The sequence below is a fragment of the Neovison vison genome, chromosome 5 (assembly GCF_020171115.1).
Source record: "Neovison vison isolate M4711 chromosome 5, ASM_NN_V1, whole genome shotgun sequence".
Lineage (NCBI taxonomy): Eukaryota > Metazoa > Chordata > Mammalia > Carnivora > Mustelidae > Neogale > Neogale vison.
The window spans coordinates 30,741,013-30,763,829 of NC_058095.1; the positions used below are offsets into that span (position 1 = coordinate 30,741,013).

Sequence of the window (22,817 nt, forward strand, 5' to 3'; positions counted from 1 at the left end):
TTGTGTTTGTTTAAAACGGACCCGGTGTCATCTGAAACAGGAGACTGCTTTGCCATGTATTGCTTGTCCCGTACCCTCGGGAGGGAGGCTTTTCAGGAAAGTGACATCCCCATATCTGGCCTTTTGGGTCTTCAGTCCTTCTTCTCTACTTTCCCTTAGCACATTGTCTTCATATTGTCCCTTTTTCTTTTAGCATAGCACCCCTAGCTGTCTAGGTAAGGGTTCAGAAAGACTCTTGTTTTTTCATTTATCATCATCATGGAGAAAGCAGAGTTCTTTCTGGTCCATGAATCAGGTCTAAGTTGAAACTTCTCTTGTTGGTTACTAAATCTTGGCTCAAGGAATTTCCCAAAGTTTGGAGTAAAAAAGATGTATTGAATGAATGAATTTGTCCCAGGACCTTTGTCAGGTTTTCTTTTCTGTGCCATTAATAAGGATAGGTAAATTCTATAGGAAGTTGCTTATTACTTTCTTAAGTAAGACAGTAGTAAGAATACTCCAGTAAGAAAACTTGCTTAGGGCTTTGTGGCTCACACTAACAATTCTCGGTTTCTTTATCCTGTCTGCCTTTCGTTTTCTATAGAATAGCCTTGTAGAGCTACCACTTGAATCTCTCTCGCCTTCTTATTAAACTGTCTCCTTCTGTCCTTCATACTGCTACTAGATTAGTAGCTGTGTAAATACAGATTTGCCCATGTCACTTCCCATAGAGCCAGGATAAAGCTCAGGCTTCTTAACATGTTACACAAGGTCATTCATGATCTGCTCTGCTCATGCTTCACTTCCTGCCTTCATTCTAGAAGTAAATACTACTACTAAACTGCTTACCGTCTACCAATCATCTGTTGTTTTGGACTCCAGGCCTTTGCCCAGGGATTCTCACCTTTTCCCTCACTCTCTCTCCCAACCTATTTATTGCCTTTTATCCTTCAAGTCTGCAAGTCAGGTGATAGTGTCTCTGACACCTTCCCACCCACATGCCAGAGATGGCCCTTTCCGTGTGGGCCCCCGTAGCGTCCTTGTTACCCATATCCACCACTTGCCTCATTCTGTTGCAGTAGTAGGATTATCTGTGGTCCGTCTCCTACTTAAATGTGGTTCCCTAGAGGTAGGGGGCCTGTCTTATTTTTGTGTACTAGGGACACTAGCTTTGTGCCCTAGCTCAGTACCTTTGATTGAACTGAACTTAGGATGGGTCAAAGGACAAATCAGGCAGAAATAACCTCTTTCCATCATTTTCAGCTCATTATAATGTTGACATAAGCCATAGTTATGACTTACAATTTGTTTACAAGAAGAACAAACCCATTACAGGGTAATTGGTGTTACTTGTAAAATTTTTATTTCAACCTGCCCTTCAGAAATTTAAGAAAACTTCATATGTCAGGTCAGAATGAGTGTTACTGCCACTCTTGTGAGGATGGCCATTCTGCCCCATTGACTTTCCCTGGGAAGGTCTAAATGGCTTCAGCAAAGGTATTTTACAGATGCTATCATCCCACCAAAATAGACTTGTTGCAGTTTTATATTTGTTTCTTAAATTAAATTTTAATACTTGGTTAATGATTTATTTTGCTCTTAAACTTTCTTTTGTCAATAGGCTAAAAATACCTCCTGATTGCACTACTGAATTAAATCATCATGCATATTTGTTTCTGCAGAGCACCTTTGACAAGCACGATTTGGTAAGCTTTTAGCCACAGTTTGACATGATTGTAATAATACTTTTTTGGTAAATGATTTGACTCTGTTCCCTTAGCTAGGAGATGCTCATGTCACATAGACAAAAATTGCTCAAACTTCTTAAGCTAGACTAGCAAAAGTTCTATTTATTTTATTATTTTCTCAAGATGAAAAAATCTAGTTTCTGATGGATTCTTATATAGGTTTTCTTAATATGTGAGAGGAATTTTCTTCAGAAAATGTAAAATTTCATTTATTTTTAGAAGCGTAGCTTTACTAGGCTGGGGGCTCTGTGTGTGGGAATTATTCTCTTAGATATCTAAACATTTTGTATACTTCTTTGTGTATTCTCAGGATAGAGACTGTGCTTTGTCACCTGATGAGCTTAAAGATTTGTTTAAAGTTTTCCCTTACATACCGTGGGGGCCAGATGTGAATAACACAGTTTGTACAAATGAAAGAGGCTGGATAACTTACCAGGGATTTCTTTCCCAGTGGACGTGAGTACAGAGCTCACCTGTTTTCCTTTAGTTACAACCAGTTTAAAATTACGATGTGTCACATTCATCATTCTGTAAGTTGGTCAGGTCTTACCGAATGCTTCAGTCATAACTGCCTGTGGGCAGGATTTATAGTGCTGCTGCTGCTGTGTCTACGATGAACTTTAGATGTTCTGTCAATGTATCAGGAAGCTTGTGTTTGCTTTTGGATGATGTACAGGGAAACAGTAATAAGTCTCTCATCAAAACTGAACTAGATTTTAATGCTTTTTTGATTGAAGGAGTTGGGAACCTCATTACTATTACACAGTTCTTACACTTCCTGAATATGGGGAGAGCATGTTTTACTTGATGCTGAACACTTGAGGGTTTTTTTGGTTGTTGTTTGTTTTTACTGCACTTCTTAGTGGAGGTTCCTCTACGGTCTACTCACAGCGTAGTTGGCATTGTATCCAGGGCACGAAGGACATCCTCTGGTCGCCCATGATGATATCACTACTTAAGCCTTGGTGAGACTAACTTTCCCAACACCAGGGACTGTTCCTTTTTCACGTCACAAGAAGGCTTAACTAATTTCAGGTGCCTTTCAGTTATTTTTGCGCCTTTTGCAAACCTTTCAGATTTAATTATCAGGTCTGCAACCCGCCAGTATTTGCGGTACGCTGTGTCTCATGGGAAGTGGCCAGTATAAAATATTCTTACTGTAGATTTTACCAGCATCTCACTGCTCATCTCTGTGTAGGTATAGGAATCCCACTCTGCCCCTGCTGGTATTGTATCCCCTCCCTCTCTTCTCTTCCTGAAAAATGGTGGTGTAGGGAAACCCATGGTTGGGCACATGGGAAGTTAAAAGAAGTCTGACAAATTATCTGGGTCTGGTGGTAAGATTATTTGAGCTTTTGGGATTTTTTTTTTTCCCCTATAAATGGTCTTTAGGAACTTTTCACATGTCCACCTCCTCCCTTTCTTAGGCTCACGACCTACTTAGACGTCCAGCGATGCCTGGAGTATTTGGGCTATCTAGGCTATTCTATATTGACGGAGCAAGAGTCTCAGGCTTCCGCCATTACAGGTAAGTATCGGGATAGTACGCAATTCATGCTAAGAAACATTTTTAAAATATTCCAGGTTTCTTGTGTGAAAAGGGTGAAAATAAACTCCTCTTCATTAGTCTTCCATGATTGTCCTCTGTTCTCTCAGTCATTTAGTCATTTCTTTTGAGTTCAGAGGCTTGATTTTACTCTTAATCAAGAAAGAAAGAGTATGGGCACCTGGCTGGGTCAGTGGGTTAAAACTTCTGTCTTCAGCTCAGGTCATGATCCCAGAGTCCTGGGATCGAACCCCAGGTTAGGCTCGCTGCTCAGCAGTGGTTCTGCTTCCTCTTCTGTCCCTCACCCCTCTCTTACTCTTTCTCTCTCATATAAATAAATAAAATATTTTTAAAAAAATACTTTAAAAATAAATAAAAGAAAGAGAAGAGATTTTACTTCTAGCTTACCCCTGAGGACACTCCACTGATGAACATCAGGGAGGGCTATGGGCATTAAATGTATTTTAATGTGTCAGTTTATCTTGTCTTTTCATTTTCTTTAGACATTAAAAACAATACCTATTAACACATAATCCCAATACTGAACTAATTGTGTATCTCTTGGTTTTGTAACCATTTTCTACCTTAGGAAATCTTTCCCAGACTTTATAATTCTTGCTAGGCAGTGTGCTCCACTTAAAGAATACCCACAGGTATGGAAATAACAAATTAGGGGATGGATTGTTTCAAGATTTTCTTATATCCCAGTTGGTAGGGGGAAATGCCGTATCTTACAGGAGGTCCTAGCATAAGAAGACAATCATTTTTTTTTTTTCTTTTTAAGATTTTATTTATTTAAGAGAGAGAGAGCATGAGCAGGGTGGCAGGCAGAGGGAGAGGGAGAAGCAGACTCCCCACTGAGCAGGGAGCCTGATGCAGGGGTCGATCCCAGGACCCTGGGACCATGACCTGAGCTGAAGGCAGATGCTTAACCCACTGAGTCACCCAGGCACCCCAAAGACAATCACCGACAGAGCAAGTATCCTTTAAAGTAGTTAACCCATTAGGTAGTATTTAATTCAGCACCAAAGAACAAGAAACGAATTCCTAGCTAGCATGACGTTCTTTCACTCTCACAAAATATTGTGGCCATCTTGCTCTGTCAGTAAGTATAGTTTTATGTATCTTTAATGTTCAGTAGTGTGTCATCATAAGGATGTTATGTAACTTATTTAACTGTCCCATGATTGTTGTATGTTTTTTATCATTTTCAGTTTTTGGCTACCATAAATAGTGCCTCTGGTGAGTTTTGGGGTACAGCTTAAGGAGGTCTCTTTACCTCTGGAAGAGAAGTGCCCTTGCTCTGCTATTGGAGCATTGTTTTCTGTTCTGCCTCTTTTACAGATTTACATTTGAAAGCCAGCGAACCCCAGAGTGCATATCCCTTATCCATTTACAAATTCAAGAGTGTGCAGATTAGAGATAGCGTCTTTTAATTTATAATTTATTGTGACAGTTATTTATTACAGAAGAAAGTAGATGGGACATAACATTGGCTATGTTCACTGTAATTTTCATTAATTTTTAGGATATTATTTTCCTTATGAAAGTGTGCTACTTATTTCATGACGAATAAATGTCGTTTGGTTACCAGAAGTTGTCTTTACAGCCAGCTTTCCGAAATACATCTTTTCTACCAAGTGAAGCCCTCCCGTGTATTTAGTGCTTGGTTTCACATACAGCATGGCTCTTGCAGAGTGTGTCTGTTTATTCATCATACACTTCATAAAAATGAGAAATCCCGTATACTATTTCACAGAAAGTGAAATGGAGGTGCAGTGAGTCTCAATGGTACATGATTGTTTTTTCTTTCTTCTTAGTAACAAGAGATAAAAAGATAGACCTTCAGAAAAAACAGACTCAAAGAAATGTGTTCAGATGTAATGTAATTGGGATGAAAAACTGTGGGAAGAGTGGCGTTCTTCAGGCTCTTCTTGGAAGAAACTTAATGGTGAGAATTCTCAGATAATAGAGCTTTATCCAACAGATTTGTATAGTCGCAAGTGTACATGAGTTTTTCATAGCCACTAAATCTTGTAGATGATGGCTAGAGCTCAGCGGCCTGTGTATATTAGTGAAGGGCAATCTGAGGGTAACAACGATCCTGTTGAACTGCCTTTATCTTCGTTTCGTTGGTGTTAGCTGTCATTTGCCTTTTTTTCCTCGGCAGTATTTAGGCGGGGGTTGAATGAATACATATGTGGAAGCACCTGCCATGGTGCTTGGCATGAAGCAGAGTACAGTTAATATTTCCGATTGAGTCCTGTATCTATTTCTGGATGTGTTTCCAGATGGGTTCTCATGTCAGACCAAATCATAGTGTAAGGAGAATTGCTAGTAGGTAGCTCTATACTACACATTAAGTAATGGAATTTCCTTCCTTTTCAGCTGCTCCTTTACTTTATGCAGAACAAATGCATCTTTTGTCTTAGACCTCAAGAACTAAGAAACAAAATCAATGTCCCCTTTGTACTGACAAATAATACATAGTGTAGGGAATAATGCCCTTTTCTTTATAACACACCCATACATACATGCAGAGTGGGTGTTGATGAAGACTCGGTACTGTAATTTCTTACTGTAAATATTGAGACTTTTGGTTGTTTTCAGAGGCAGAAGAAGATTCGCGATGATCATAAATCCTACTATGCGATCAACACTGTTTATGTATATGGACAAGAGAAATACTTGTTGGTAAGAAATTCTCTGGCATATAAAGATTACTAATTGTAGGACTCTTTGAAAACATAATTGCATTTAAGATAATGGCTGTTTGTAGAACTTGTGTGATTTTTTTTCTTTCACCTGGTTTATTCATTGGAGTTAATTTTAATTCCCCTGATGGGTGTGATGATCACATGGGTGTAGATATAAGTGAAAGTTAATCTATTTGTTTGCTTAATTGTGTATTATACACAGTAGAAAGTAAAAACAAACAAAAAAAACTTCTCTTTCCTTTTTTTCCACTTTTTAAAAAAAAATTTTTTTTTTCCTCTACTGTTGACTGGAAATTAATATGAAAACCTCACTGCAGGTGCTTGGTAGTTTATCTATACTCCGAATCGAGTTTCCTCTATTTAGCAGAGAGGAGTATAGTTACCAAATGTGTTAGTCTAAAAAAATGGATGAAAGAAGTGTATGACTGAAAAGACACTCTGAAATACAGTAGAAAGAGATTATGTGTTCTTCTTGGATCCAGTCACAGTTTGATTCGAACCCTGATCCATCACTGATTAGCTGTGTGACCTCAGGCAGGTGGCTTCGTCTCTCTGAGACTGACTTTCTTATCAAGCTAGCTAATCTGAGGAGCTCCTAACAAATAATAGCTACCAGAAAAAGCTCATTTCCTTCCTTTTTCTTTTTGGAAATAGTTTGTTCTGCCAGACAGATGATCACATTGAATTTCATACAATTTTCCTTCTTTATGATAAATGTTTTTTTGTCAGTTTCTAATTTAACCTTGTTTATTTCCCATTCTTCCCCTGTTAAGTATAGTTCTACTTAACTGTGTACTCAGTAGATAAAGCTGTGAATATTCCTGTTTTTATTCTTATACTGTCTCTGTAAATTGGTATCTGTCGTGCCTCTGACTATCCATTTTATTTGGAAAATATCAAGTCACTTCTGACCTTGTATTTCCTTCTTCTCGACATAGGTGCGCTGCCTTAAATAACTCAGTAGTACTGAATTTTACTCTTGCTGGATCATTGTCATAGGGGTGACATTTCTATAGACGTTTCATAATAAACATTAAAAAAGAGTAGGCAGGAAAAAAAAAAAGAGTAGGCAGTGGAGTGGAACAAAATGACCTTAGTTTAAAGAGTCTTTTTCTTTGTTGTTGTTTTTTTTAATTGGTGAAGAGAAAAGGTGGTCTGGTAGAAAGAAAATAGACTTGAAATCATATTTGAGTTCAAATTTTGGTCTGATGACTTGCTAGATGTGTTATCTTAGGCAGTTGACTTAATCTGTTTAGCCTGTTATCTTACCTATGTAGAGAATGTGCGTAAATAGCCTGCCTAGAGCAGGTCAGTCACTAAAATGTTTGCTCCTGGAAAACCTTGATCACCGTCAGTCCACAAAATCAGAAGCTACTTGTTGATCTACACTTCCCATCTCTAAAAATAGCCTGAAAAGTTATGCTTAACATCTTTTAGAAGTACTTTATTTGGAAGTCAAGCAATAATAACACATCGTGACTTTAATGAAACATCAATATTACAATATTAATGTTTCTTATTATCTTTTTCTTTTTACAAGTTACATGATATCTCCGAATCAGAATTCCTAACTGAGGCTGAGATCATTTGTGATGTTGTGTGCCTGGTATATGACGTCAGTAACCCCAAATCCTTTGAATACTGTGCTAGGATTTTTAAGGTTTGTTGTTCCTTTGGTCTGTAACTGTTGGTTTGGGCTGTAACTTTATATGGAGTTAATGGAATTATATAATGTTATGTTTTCTAACTAGGGAGATGTAAGAAAATCACTTGCAGAGCTTTTGAAAAATACATTTGTCTCCCATCTTTAAAGGTTTTTGATTTCATTCTGAGGTGGTAAAGTCTAAGACATCTGTATTTTAAAAACATTTTTTTCCAAAAATAAATAGATACATACATACATACAAATAACAATTTTTTTCCACATGTGACTCTGATGTGCATCCATAGTTAAGAACCTCTGTATTACTGGAAAGTCTTCTTGGCCATTAGGAATCCACATGGAGAGGTGCCACACTGGCTCAGTGGAGCACATGACTCTTCATCTTGGGGTTGTGAGTTTGAGCCCCACGCTGGGTATAGAAATTACTTAAAAATAATATCTTTTTAAAAAAGTAGTGTACATGGATTATATATTGCCAGTTACACCACCAATAATAATAATAATAATAATAATAGAACAAGGGGAAAAGCCAGAGGCTTGAAAAGTCCTCAGATTGAGATTTTCACCAAGATGCTATAGGGTTAAAAACCAAGATGTATAGGAGTATGTACCAAGGAATTTATTCTAGCATTGGTTTTTTTTTTTCTAGCATTGTTTTTAATTAAAAGAAAAAACAAGAAATAATCCAGATGCCTAACAATAGGACGATGCTTTACTAAATTAAGAGAGAATGATACAGTGGAATGTTAAGTGGCCATTAAAAATAATGATTTTTGAATTCTGAAAGCATGGAAGATTCAGTGTTATATTTTTATTTTATTTATTTATTTATTTGTAAGATTTTATTTATTTATTTGACAGAGAGAGAGAGACAAAGCAAGAGAAGGAACACAAATGCGGAGTGAGAGAGGGAGAAGCAGGCTACCCACTGAGCAGGGAGCCTGATGTGGGGCTCAATCCCCGGACCCTAGGCTCATGACCTGAGCTGAAGACAGACTCTTAATGACTGAGCTACCCAGGCGCCCCTCAGTATTATATATATATATATTTTTAAATAATTTGACAGAGATCACAAGTAGACAGAGAGGCAGGCAGAGAGAGAGGAGAAAGCAGGCTCCCTGCTGAGCAGAGAGCCCGATGCGGGGCTCAATCCCAGGACCCTGGAATCATGACCTGAGCCGAAGGCAAGGCTTTAACCCACTGAGCTACCCAGGCGCCCCTCTCAGTATTATATTTTTAAATGACTATGTCTATCATGACTGCAGCTATAGAAATGTTTACAGAGGGACGCCTGGGTGACTCAGTGTGTTAAACCTCTGCCTTCAGCTTGTGATCTCAGGGTCCTGGGATTGAGCTCCATATAAGGCTCTCTGCTCAGCAGGGAGCCTGCTTCCCCCTCTCTCTCTGCCTGCCTCTCTGCCTACTTGTGATCTCTCTCTTTGTCAAATAAATAAATAAAATCTTAAAAAAAAAAAGATGTATATAGATGTATGTGCTTAAGGACTAATGATGTGAAAAATGAAGGTAGTGAAAAAAAAATAAAATCGTGAAGTTTTAAATTTAAATTTAAATTTTTAGATTTTTAAAATGAAAATAATGTGCTCTAGGATAGAGGAATTTAGGTGGATTTCTCTTTGTTTCAAAATATGGTATCTTTTTAATAAAAAATATCAATTTTTTTCAGATTGTACTGAATCTGAAGAGTCGTTACAGATTTGTACAGTTACCAGCATTAGAAAATTGGCCCTGGTCTTATGAGACTGCCTGGTCCACTGTCAGTCGCTGCCTTTTAGTTTACTTCTCCCTGAAGCTATGCTTTGCCTAGCCAGAGATAATTTTTAGTACACATTTAATTAAATGTAGTAATTTTTTAACTTGTCATCAGATTGTGATTTTAGTTTTTATCCCATAGCAACACTTCATGGACAGCAGAATACCTTGCTTAATCATAGCTGCAAAGTCGGACCTGCATGAAGTTAAACAAGACTATAGTATTTCACCTGCTGATTTCTGCAGGAAACATAAAATGCCTCCACCACAAGCCTTCACTTGCAATACTGCTGATGCACCCAGTAAAGATATCTTTGTTAAACTGACAACAATGGCCATGTACCCGTAAGTACTTGCTCTGCCATCATTTTCATGCTGCATGGTTCATAATAACATCGCATGCCATGATTAGTCATGAGGGCGGGACCTTTGTTACATAGAAGTTGTTCAGCAACAGAAAGAGACTTTGTAATGAGAAGGAACAAATTTTGGGTAGACGTGAGTCTGGTTTGGGTGCCATACTAAAATCACACAAACAGTGCTCCTGACAGGATTTGTATATTTTTAAGCAGTAACTATTTAAACAGTAACTATTTTAATAGGATAGTACAATGAAACACAACCCCCGACCCAGCATTTAAAAAATAGTCTTACTGCAGTCAAAGGCGGTTGACATCATGTTGCTTTATGTTTTTAAGACATTTCCGTATGAACAGAAAGTTCATTTTAATATTTTTCTGTTGATTCATTGACCTTGAGTATGTGGAGGATTCTAAAATATTTTAGGAAATTATGTTTAAATTATAGATATGTTTGAGAATATAATGTCTTTTTTAAGTGCTGTAAAAAGCAGTTGTAATTGGAATTCCTGCTATATAAATGTCTCACATTAAGTGTTATGAACCATGAATTTTATGTACATTTATTGTATATCTATACATATGCATAAGCACATAACTGTGGACATTTTCATAGCTTACTAACTGCCTTAGAATTGCATGGTTCTTAATGGCATTCTCCTCAAGTACTGTGTGTGTATAATTCTGTTTTGTAACAAGATAGTTTTTCAGGCAGTGCGTTTCTCAAGACTTTAGCTTAATCTATTTGTTATTAATTTAGTCTCTAAATTATTTTTCCTCATATGAAAATTGTGGTATAAAATAGAGTAATGATCAAATGTGGCTACGAACTGAAGTCTTTCAGAAAGGTGTTAATTTGTGCAGATTCTTCAAATCAGAGTTAACTTCACTGCTATTCTGTTAACTAATACTTTTTGGAAAAAAAAGGCAGCAAGCCCTTGAAATTCTATTTGTATTGGAAGACAAGTCATTCCTGTTACTATAGATAAACAGAACTTAATTTATGTTTTACCTTTGCTTTAAAACTCTCGTGTATGTTATCTACAGAGAGGATCATTACAGAAACAGACTCTCCCGAGACATGGGCAACACTGATAGAATAGAGAATTTGAGAAAAATCTGGGTCTTTCTAAAAACTGCTTTGTAAGTTACTTTTTCTTTATGGCTTCTATGGGATTTTTGTTGACATTTCTTGTAGATGACCAGATCTCCTTTCCTGCCGTAATTAATATTTAGTAATTATCCAGAAACGCACTGCTTGGTCAGGCTTACTGCCTAACTGTATATGACAGTAGTGTTTTTTCTTTTTCTTTTTCTTTTTTTTGTTTACTATGTAAATGCACTATTTTAATCTTGTAGATAACTGTAACTGTGTTTTCAGATCTGCATCTTTAAAACGTTTTGCTGCGATTCGTGTGTGTTTGTATGTATGTGTGTGTATATATGATAAATGTACATACAGGGACACTTGCTTATATGGTTAATCCCAAACTACTTCTCATGAAGCATCTCCCTGTTGCTAAGCATACTTTGCATCTCCTTTTTGGTGGGTGGAGCCTGTGTATGTTGAAGAGTCAGACCGAATTGATAAAATAACAGATGGATTCCAGTATGACAGCTGGCAGCAACTTAGTAGCGTTGATACGTTCCTCATCACAAGTCAGGTTTTAAAAAAGGAATGTCTTGAGTCTGTGAGAGCTTAAAAATTAATTCTCGTTTTTCTTCATGTTGGGAATTAGGCATTATTGGGATGCTGCTAATCTCCACCACCATGCCACCATGCGATGTGGTCTCATCAGATCTCACAAGCTAAGCCAAGTCAGAGTGGGCCAGTCCTTTGACTGAGAAGCCTTTTTAAAAAAAATGGGCAGGTGTTACAGGAAGTGCTGGCATTGATTCATCAGGCGGCGCTCTTCTGAGTGGGTTCGGCGCCAGTGCCTCTTCAGGGTGCCGTGACGGCTTTGTATGTCTGAGTGGCTTTGACCACTGGGCAGTCCCTGGGGACCCCCTACTCTTGGTTGTTAGGATGGAGGTGAAATAGAGTGCCCCATGTGCCTGTACCGACTAGTACAACTCCACTCAACCAGAAAGGAGTCAGAAAGCCTCCCGAAATTTCATATCTGATGCCAATTGGACCCATTGTTGATTTTTACATCCTCACCTAAGAGTTTCACTGTCATACTTAGCTGCTGTGTTTTCGTAGCAGATGAAATCAACCCTCTGTTTTGTCCACGTGGAAATTTATGAAGCACTTTGATTTCCTTTGGGAGCCAGGGTGCTTGATGAATTGAAGACCATCTCCTCAGGGTTGAATATACTCGTCTTTTGACCCTTTTGTGTATTTGTCACTCTTCTCCTTCCTGGTTTTTCAGGCATGTGTGTATGCTGAGGGAGGAGGAGGGAATGGTTCCTTAAATGCTAGCACACTTTGTCCTTTTGGTGGGTGCTATGGCTTACTCAGTTTTTCTTATTTATTTACACGAGGGTGCCATCTATCGCTGTGCATACTATTCCACTAAAACTCTTGTGATGATAATTCCATCCCCCCTCCAAAAAACCAAGAGTATTAGCTAATTTTCCTTAGGTTTTCTCTAGGAGGGAGGAGGGAGCTATTGCTATGTACTGTATTTTTGGTAAATGTGGAATTCTGCACAACTTTAGCATGCCCCACACTGTCTTTTTCCTTAGTGTTGCTTATGCCTAAATCTTTTTTTTTTTAAGTTGGCACACCCTAACTTGTGCCGTATTTGTAAGTAAGAACTCAACTCCTGTCCTTCTGTGTGTTTTCGCAGCCATGCCCGGTTACGCTGTATGTGCACCTGCAACAGGTGTACATTTTGCATCTGTCAGAACTTCCTCAACTCAGACTTGCTGCAATCTGTAAAGAACAAAATCTTCACTGCAGTTCTTAACAGGTTCTTAACTTTATTTACTGGGTACCAGGCATTCTGTTAAAATACAAAAGAAAAAAAAAAGTGGATAACTCTTCATTATACAGATACTCATACAAAGACCACAAGCCAACCGATGCCCAACTAACTTCCACTAAAATTCTCACCGTGGTGATGATGTTTTCAGGGGACTATAAAATAAGATTTTGGATTTCTTTTTTCATGAAGTTTAAAGTATCGTTCATATGACAGGATAATATGTATAGGGAGATTAAAATCTTTTGGCTGAGAGTTGTAGAAATAGGTGAGGACTTTCATAGTAACAAAAAGACACATTGATCCCAAATGTGAAACTGTACTCGCTTACATTCAACTAATCTAACTTCATTAAAACCACACTAATGGGAATGGTATCTTGTGTTTGAAAAATTTCTGTATTATAAGTACCTGGTATGTTTATGTGAAAGAGCATGGCTTCTGGAAATGAGGATAATAGCTAACTTTGAGGATTCAAAGGATTATGAGAAAGAACAAAAGATCTATAGTACTCGTTTTTGAGGTCTTTATAATTGAGCCTAGAAAGTGATACCCTTTTTAGAAAGGGAAGGGAAACAAACAAGATATTTACATTCCCTCAAAGCAAAGAACTTGGAAGGTTATATTCTTATTCTGGTCATGCTTCCATTGTTCAAATTTACATTTTGCGAGCATTTAAGAGACTATGGACTATAAATTTGGATCTGCTGTAAATTTTTCTGTCTAAAGATGAGTGTTTTGAAATCGACATTCAGCTGTCATTGGGAGCTGGACTTGATTAAGACAGATGATCAAGCTAAATAGACTTTGGTTAGAAATGGGTCCATTCTTGGTCTTACTGTTGGGCTCTTACTGAAGGCTAGTGGGCTCTGACTGTAGGATAGTTTGTGTCCACCAGCAAAAATAGTAGATATGGCTATGAAACAGTGAGACTATATTTAATATGGGTCATAAACTGATCTTGAAGGCATTCTAAAAAGAGTTTCAGTGACGTTTTGAGCACTAGTAGCTCTGGAATAAGAATGCAGCCATCACAGGTGACTGCTTTGAAGGGACTGCCACGCTAATTTGGTGGTAACGTTCTGCCTCTGTCCTTTGAATGGCATCTTACAATGTAGTAACACAGATTCTCTCAAGAGGACTATCTGAGAAAATGCAAGGCTAGTTCAAACCAAACAACATTCAGAAGCTCCGGTGTTGGAAATGCTACCTAGAGTCAGAAGAGATTCCAGAACTCTCTGGCCTAACCTCCCATTAGAATGCCTTCCTGAAAGCCTTCCTGTGGAGAGTACTGTTTATCTGCTGATGGCTTTCCTCACTGGAGAGGGGTTTTGCTTTTGCCTTTGCTCATTATTTTTATTTTTTAACTAAAATGATTTCCCTGTAACTTTCTCTCCTTTAGTTTTAGTTCTGCCCTTTAGAACAACATACGACTATTCTACTCCCTCTTCAACCTAGCAATCCTTCAGACATTTGAAGACGGCCATCATGTCTCCCCTAATTTTCTCTTCTCCAGGTAGAACATCCCCATTTCTTTCAGCCTTTTCTTAAATTAGATGGTTTAGTGACCTCATCAATCCTGGTTGTCCTCGTCTGAAAGCCCTTTAGGTTTTCAGAGTTCCTATTAAAAGAGGTGCTGCTGAGAATGGGGAGCAGTGCTCCAGGTGTGATGGGACCAGTCTCGAACAGTGGGGTCATGTCCCACAGTCAGGACAGCACCTATCTGCTGCATGAAGTGACATTGTTAGCAGCCCCATCCCACTGTGGATGCATATGAATCTCGGGGTTCACTGAAATCAGATATTTTTTTCATACGAGGTACTATTAAGGCAGCATCCCCTCCTCTCTAATTGTGTACTTGACATTTTTAATTGAGTCTTTGAATCTAAACACAGATACATATGTATCTCTATTAAGTGTCATATTCTTTTTGATCCATTTGTTCTAGCTCAGTCATTTCAAACATTATTTCTGTCATTTGTCCCATTATCTATCTCTCTTGGCATTGTGTTATTTGCAAACTTGGTAGATATGTCTTCTTTATCGTTCAAGTTATTGATAAAAAATAATGTTGAATACCAAGAGATTGGAGAGAGAGAGGGAGCCAAAGCCAGCAAGCCCTGAAATATTCCCTCAGAGAGCTCTTTTCCCAGTGACACAGGTTTAAAATACTTGGGAAAAGATTATTCTGTAAATTAAAAATATTTTATTATCCAGTCCATATTTTATCTTAGTATCTTATAAGAATTTCATGGAGGGCTTTTTTGAAATCAAGATGCAATTTCCTTTTTTTTTTTTTTCCCAGTATGTAATTTCTAACACATTCTTCTGATCTATCAATCTATCAATGTAGTAATTTTACCTAAATAGGAAGTGACATCTATTTGGTGTCTTATTCTCAGTGAACCCACCTTGGCTCCTAATAATTGCTAATCAAAACCATCTGTTTCACTTATTCTATGAGCTCTTGAGTGTCCGTAACTTGCAGATTGATTGATTGTCTGCATCTTTAGTGACAATTTTATTCTTAGGTCGGTTTAGTCAGCTACCAAATGGAAAAGGTTGGGTGTGTATTAATTGATGAGCTTGCTCATGGTAAAGTACTCTGTACAAAGATCTTTGAAGGGAAATCAGTACATCTTGTCATATCTATTTATAAACTAGAACTAATTTAATGGTAGTGTCGGCATACATCCCGAACATCTAGTAATCAAGAATGGAATGAATGAAAAAGATAAGGAGGGAAACCAATGTACCTTTCGAAGCAGTCCTTCCTGATTCCTTGCAGTGTTTCAGAATTTTGTAGAAGTACAGTGGGAATTTAGGACTTCTGTACTGAAGTTTCCCCAGTTTACAGAAGGATGTAGATAAGGTAGATGGGGGTGGAACCCCAGAACTTGAGTACCTACAGGATCGGGATAGGTATTGTCAGTGCACAAAGGTGGTCAGGTATGAGAAGTAAGGAACATAGAGACTGTGACAGGCCCTGTCTAAAAGAGGCAGCCACAACTCAGCTCTGGCCTTTTGTTGTCCAGGCTGGCTGGTGCCAGGTCTTCTGATTCTGTGAGACACGAGACATCAGGATTTTATGTGAAATTTCCTGCTATTCAAATAATGGCAAGTAAATTTAAGTCTTTAAAAGTACTGATCAGAACAAGACATGTTTACAGGCCAGCAGCTTGCAACCTCAGTCTTAAGATATGGCCTAGAGTTGTGCAATTGCAGGCCAAAAAAAAAAAAAAAAAAAAAAAGTAAAACATACACCTAAGGAATGAAAGTATCTCTTTCCCCTTCCCACCAACCAAGTTCTACTCCCTTTCTCATGAAAGAATCTGAAAAAATTGTGGAGTGCTGGGTTTGCCTCCTTTCTTTCCTCTCTCTCTCGGGTTGTGGCAGCCTTTGGGTGTTGGTCACTATTGGTTCACCATGCTAGATGTATCTTAATGTTATAAAGCAGAAAAAGGATTGATTAATTTGCTAAAAGTCATTTTAGGAATTTTTCACTGTAATTCAGTAGGGAGGAGTCTCACTCAACAATAAGCCTTAGGTCTCTGCTTTTAGAAAGCTGCCACGTCTTGTGTTTGAGTTAGATGAGTAAAAGAGTGTTTCAAAATTTTTATGGAAACAAAGAGTTTCAGTAAATGTCTGCAAAGAAATTGACAGGTATTGGTGCATACATGCTGGTCTCAAACTTAATATCTTGTTTCAGTATGCTTGTAAACATGTTGGTTGAAATAAATCACTTGCAGAGATAGTACATGTTTGAGACCACATTAACCCTTTATCCCCCTCTGCCCCTGTGGTTTATTCACTCAGACTTAGGAACCTGCTTTAGATAGGACCCTGCTGTGAGCTGGGACAGAATATGAAGATGAAGAAGATAGGGACCTGCCTTTAAGTGCCTCTCTGAATACTATGTTATTAAAATTTTTTTCCTTGAACTTTGGTTGTATTTTCAGGAACCTTAGTCCCTCGGGCTACAGAAGTAAGGCTATCACCTGATCATGACAGAATTTAAGCTAATAATTTACATTTAGGCAGTTCCCACAGATTCGTTTCTGAAATTATCCATTTTTTCCCCTAGCTATCTATTTTTAACCAGTAAACATTGTCCCCCTTTTTTTGAGCTTATTTACTGATGCTACACATTTTAAGTAGAGTAGTAATAAAATTTGTTTTCTTTTTAATGTAATAGAATATATATTTATTTCAAGGTGTCAAAAGTGTTAAACTATGTATCTGACATGTAACTTTGTTCTTTAATAATTATGATCTCACCCTAGTGATCTGGACAGGCTTATGATTTTCTTTAGAACAGTTTATGAATAATGGGACTTATTTGATTTTAAATACATTTGGAAGATGATTAATGGGGTCAGATGATTTTAATCTTTGGCATTGCTTTCATTTCAAATAGTGTAAATCATGGCACTGGGAAAATACACCTTCTGGTTATATTTTTATTTTAATTACCTTTTTAATCTGAAAGTGTTATAATCCTACATGATTATGTAGGAGTGAGCTGGATTGTTGGTTTGAACTACCCAGGATTCTGGTTACCAAGTACTTATTATTCTGACTTTAGAGACTCCTACTTTGCATGACTTTGTTACTCTTCTGCAGTGTGCTGTTGATGTGAACTTGTCCTTTCCTTTAGGTGTTCATTTTAATTTGTATGTCTGTGTCACTTAGTCACTTTTTTAACTTCTCTCAGCCCCGATCCCAGCTAATTTCTGTGTATAACCCTCCCACTTCTCCTAACCTATAATTTAATCAAAATGTTTATTTTATAATTTATTTTGGTGTGATTTTCTTTGATATGTATTTTGGTTTTAGGATTTCTTTCATTCCATTTTATTATTTGCATCAGCCATATAAATTATTTGTTCATGTTACTTCTTAAGTTTAGTAGCAGCATTTTACTTTAGCAACCAAGTGCATAGATCACAGTGAGTGCTTACAGCAACCCAAAGGTATGATGGACGGTCATTGTGGCCATTGAATTCTTCGCCTTATTTTTTTAATGCGTTTTTAAAATTGGGTGTATGTGGCATTTATTTTAGATATTTGCCCATATTGCTTTAATAATCACCTAAGTTGCTCCTTCATGTACTTTAAAACCATTTTACTTAATAGGAGCCCCTTTTTGGAAGAAAGGATTTTATTATTGTCACACTGAAAGGAACTGCCTTTTCATAGGATTGCATTATGAAGATGATAGATACCTAGAAATCTTAACGTCCTGGAGAGTCTTCTGGGAATGTAAGAATTCTTAGGATATTATGTAATAGTGAACTATTATATCGAGCAAAGTCCGTCCTGTGTTTTGGTTTCATATGAAACTATTATGTTCCCTTGTATCAAGGTCCTTATAAGACATTTCTTTTAATTAGGATACAGAGTGTTATGTTTAAAATTATACAAGAGCTTATGTTACAGATTCTCATTAAGTAAGCTGCTGCTTGCTTATGCATTTAAAAATTTTTTGCCATTTGGTTAGAATATTAAAGGATGCCACAAGGTAGAGTTTGTTCTGATCTTTCAGTATCAGTAGATTTAGAGGTATTATGTGTTTCCCATGTATCTATGGTCATCTGTAAATTTTGGTTCTTCTAATGCTTGTGAAGCATTTCTTGACATTGATGCACATCCACGTCCTTTTCCAAAGTATGTTACTATTTAGGCATGCTCAGTTAACAGCTTCCTTATGATTTGTGTTGCAGTTCATCTGCTAGTTCCAGAACTAGCTCTAGTTCACTAAAAGAATTGTCGTTAAAATTATTATTAAGAGTACTGGCATTATTATCAGAAACAAAGGTAAAAGACACTTCACCAGGCAAAAACAAAACATCAAGAAAACACTGAGAGGAATAAAAGCAGGGAGGCCCAGAAGACTTTAAAAAACAAGCGAAATATTCAAAAACAGAACATTGGTGACCTCGGTACAGTTTTTAACTTGAGCTACGGAAGTGCAACTAGGAAAAAGCTGTATGTGCTATCTGTGAGCCCTAGTGACTAGGTTCTGTGCATTACAGATACAGAGGTGGTTGCAAAGGATTAACTTAAAAATTCCTACTTGAAATCCATATGTGGGTAGAATTAGGAAATTAGAAGAACATTCATATTTCTGCATCAGTACATCTCTGCTTTGGGTTTGGAAAGGATCGGGTAGTGAAATGAGAAGAATGCAATCTAGGAAATTCGCATTTATTTCTGCAAAGTTGCACAGACTGCTAGTAAAAGCGCCTGGGTGGGACTGCTCTTCACTGCCTTGAGTTCGCGCCGCTGAACTTTTCTTTCCTTCAACTGACATCTGGACCTTTCTGGATTTCCCCCCCTTCCTTAAATTCTAATCTTTGCAGACTTTTAGGTCTCTGTAATATAGTGTTTATACTCTAGATATATAAAGACCTGGGACATGTTATAAAAAACAGTATCAAAAATACCCTATTTGGGAATAGCTAAAATGGGTTAATTCCATTGAGCCCTTTAGAATTTGATTATCTTGTTTCTAAATAGCGCAACTGATAACCATTCCTTTTATTATTGGTCAAATACACTGAACCAATAAAAATTTTAACTTATGTTCTTATATATGTTGTAAATTGCAGAGTGAATCAAAAGTATCTTGTCTGCCTGTTTTATGGCATTCTGTGCAGAGGTCCGTAGGCATTGTGGTCACTCTCGATATGCCTTGTGTGACTGTTCACACAGACACTTCTTAATTTAAGCCTTTATTGCCTGAAGTTTGAAACCTTTCCTTCTCTCTGCCTTATTAAAAGTAGCAGTGTAGAGGTGCATGCCTGGCTCAGTCAGTAGAGCTTGCAACTTCTGATCACCAGGTTGTGAGTTTAAGCCCCATATTTGGCCTACTTTAAAGAAAAAAAAAAGCACTTGGCATCTGATTGGCATATGGGCCCTCAGGACTTCTAAGCAGAAAGCCAGCATCCAATATGAAGAATTTGCCACCTAAGAACTTAGAGGCTCTGACAAGCTTCAGATGATTAAGAATTTTATCCCAGCATTTTGTCATTATTTCTTATGTTCTAATAAGAGATACCGCTGAACTAGGGGCACCTGGGTGGCTCAGTGGGTTAAAGCCTCTGCCTTCGGCTCAGGTCATGATCCCAGGATCCTGGGATCGAGCCCCGAATCGGGCTCTCTGCTCAGCAGGGAGCCTGCTTCCCTCTACTCTCTCTGCCTGCCTCTCTGCCTACTTGTGATCTCTGTCGAATAAATAAGTAAATAAAATCTTAAAAAAAAAAAAAAAGAGATACCACTGAACTAAATTATTGTTCATAGAGAAGGAAGATGTGATTCTGGTATATCAATAGTTTTTTTATGTTTTATTTTATTTTTATTTTTTTAAGGTTATTTGTCAGAGAGAGAGAGAGAGAGAGGGCAAGGGCACAAGCAGGGGAGGAGGCCGGCAGAGGGAGAAGCAGTTTCCCTGCTCAGCAGGAGCCTGATTCAAGACTTGATCCCAGGACCCTGGGGTCATGATCTGTGCAGAAGGCGGACGCTTAACCAACTGAGCCACCCAGGAGTCCGTCAGTAAGATTTTTTAAAAGAGAATCTTTATATATACACATGCACACACATTTTTGACCTTGTAATACTCATTTTTGGGAAGTCTCTTAAGGAAACTCTACTAAATACAGAGAAAAATCTTAGTAGAAGTATAGTCATCCTTTAGTTATAGTCACCAGTAAATAGAGACCGCCACCCATAGGGGAATCAGATACAGTAAAGCTGTTAAAATGAGGTTTCTGTGATAAAGTCCTTACACAATAGTAAATTTTTAAAAAGATATAAAATTTTATAATTTATACACATTGTATTTGCAGCTGTGTAAGAAACCTATAGTAAAAGTAAAAGGGGGACACCTGGGTGGCTCAGTTGGTTAAGCAGCTGCCTTCAGCTCAGGTCATGATCCCAGCATCCTGGGATCGAGTCCCACATCGGGCTCCTTGCTTGGCGGGGAGCCTGCTTCTCCCTCTGCCTCTGCCTGCCATTTTGTCTGCCTGTGCTCGCTCTCGCTCCTCTCTCTCTGACAAATAAATAAATAAAATCTTTAAAAAAAAAAAATTTATAAAAAAAAAAAAAAAAAGTAAAAGGAAATGCCCTACATTTTAATTAGTTGCCTTAGGTGATGGGACTCTAGGTGATTTTTTTTTTTCTTCCTACTTTTATTTTCCTCGTATCTTATAATGAGCATCCATTACCTTTTTGACAGTAAAAAAATAATAATAATAATAACTAAAAAGAAAAAAAGCATGCCATAAGATAATTTATTCTAAAATGGTATTTTATGTGAGTCATTTTGAAAGAATTATACTTTTGAATTGTGAAAGAATTATTTTTGCTTGAGTTTAGAAATGAACTAGGAGGCAGCTTCATGAAACTATTGCTCTGCTTTCAGCTTGAGACCTGAAGTGGCAAACATGGCTAAGGTCTCATACTTAGGGAGTACAGTTAAGATCGTCTCATGTTCTCTCTCCAGGTGCTGTCAGTCAACTAGGCAGTGATGAGTGTGCCATCCATTATCAACGCTTTGTCATATATAGAGAGCCTGGTTAGTGCACCTCTTAAATGCACATGCTAACTGCATAAAATAGGTCTCTAAGTAGCTTTCCATGTCTACAGGTATCTTAAGGAACCAGTATAAGGTTGATGGAGTCATTGAAATATATCTTATGAGTTAACAGTTGCCTTAAGTTTTAAACTGGGTACATCTTGACTGTGTATCTTTATTGTTTCTTATATATAAACGGGAGCTGCTATTCTGCCTATCTGCCTATAGAAGGCTATACTATAGCTTGGGGAAAACAGTAATTACTATCTTGAAATGCAAAAATAAATGAAACAATAAACTCAGAATATATTAGTTCACGAATGGTAATACTTGCTTAAAATACAACAAAGGGAGTTATATGAAACCGATTCCATACTTGAAAACTATTTATGAGAAATCATTTTGACTGATTTTACCATGATGACAGCTAGCTGTAATCCTAGCCCTTTTATTTCAAAAATTAAAAAAAAAAAAAAAGTGTAAAAGAAATCTCAAAAATCCTTCATCAGTGAAGATGCATCAAAATCAGAGAGAGACCAAAGCTGAAGCAAAAGCTCTCCTGCCCTTTTAGCCTGTTTCTCACTTTAAATTCTACACGTCTCTGTTGATTGGGAGTTACAGACTTCAAAACTCTCATCATTGGTCTCCGGTAGTCCCTGAGTTTGGACTCCATTTTTTGCAGACTCATGTTTGCAGTTGTTGGTGATCTGCAGTTAGAAGCATTGGTCAATTTCCTGACTCACAGTCCTTAACCTCATTTTGATGAATACTTACGGTCACCACCTCCCATCAGGCCCTGCTGAGGAACTGGTTTCCAGGGCTTCTCTTGGTGTTTCAGATCTAGCAGAATGAGCCTCGAAGGGATATAGAGAATGTACATAACAGCCTTAGGTTTAGGTTTTCTTTCCTGATATGTGAGTGTTTCTGAAAGTACCCATAGATACTTTTTTTTTTTGAAGTTTGGCAATTTGTTACAGAATACATTTATTTTAAATATAGAAAGCATGAGATGCATCATATTAGGGTGGCAACTCAATTTCTGTGTGGGATGTTTAATTGAGAGATGTTATTTTCAGTCCCCTTCTCTTGTGAGCTCTGCTGTGAACTGCAAACTGTGTGCATGTGTATAAAAGGTTAAGAGCCCGGGTAGCTGAGTGGGGTGCCATGCTGTTAGCAGACGACGAAGGCAGTATTACTCACCAGGTGCACGCTGTCCGCTCTGTAGAAGATTCCATCTTCATGGCGTCATCTCATGGTCCACTTTTTCTTGAAGCCAGGTAACATTTCCCACAACCAGTGGGTTGGCCTTGTTGGAGTTTTTCCAGCTGGAAAACTGAAACCTATGAATTTTCATCCCTAACTGGAAATAAATAAATAAATAAAACATTGCCTGTTGGAGGAACTAACTCACAAGGTGGAATGAACCCGTGTTATCACTTTGCTTTGTAAAATAATATGTCAGGAGTGATTTTTTTTCTTTCTTTCTTTTTTTCTTTCTTTCTCCTTCTTCTTTTTTTTTAAGGAGCTGGGGAG

The 22,817-nt window shown here is 37.7% G+C and overlaps 1 protein-coding gene across 9 annotated transcripts in view; it reads left to right on the forward strand.

Annotated features, from left to right (window-relative positions):
- RHOT1 (ras homolog family member T1) overlaps positions 1-22,817 on the forward strand; it is a 93,266-nt gene that overhangs the window by 68,089 nt on the left and 2,360 nt on the right. For 2 of the 9 annotated variants that reach the window (XM_044248371.1, XM_044248377.1), the window contains 9 exons: positions 1,601-1,685; positions 2,038-2,183; positions 3,155-3,255; positions 5,094-5,224; positions 5,884-5,967; positions 7,531-7,650; positions 9,566-9,768; positions 10,830-10,925; positions 12,575-12,697. In XM_044248371.1, coding sequence (XP_044104306.1) covers positions 1,601-1,685; positions 2,038-2,183; positions 3,155-3,255; positions 5,094-5,224; positions 5,884-5,967; positions 7,531-7,650; positions 9,566-9,768; positions 10,830-10,925; positions 12,575-12,697 — 1,089 coding nt within the window. Of the gene's footprint in view, positions 1-1,600; positions 1,686-2,037; positions 2,184-3,154; positions 3,256-5,093; positions 5,225-5,883; positions 5,968-7,530; positions 7,651-9,565; positions 9,769-10,829; positions 10,926-12,574; positions 12,698-14,111; positions 17,514-22,817 lie in introns of those variants that run through there. The other 7 variants (XM_044248374.1, XM_044248376.1, XM_044248372.1 and 4 more) reach the window with 4 other exon arrangements.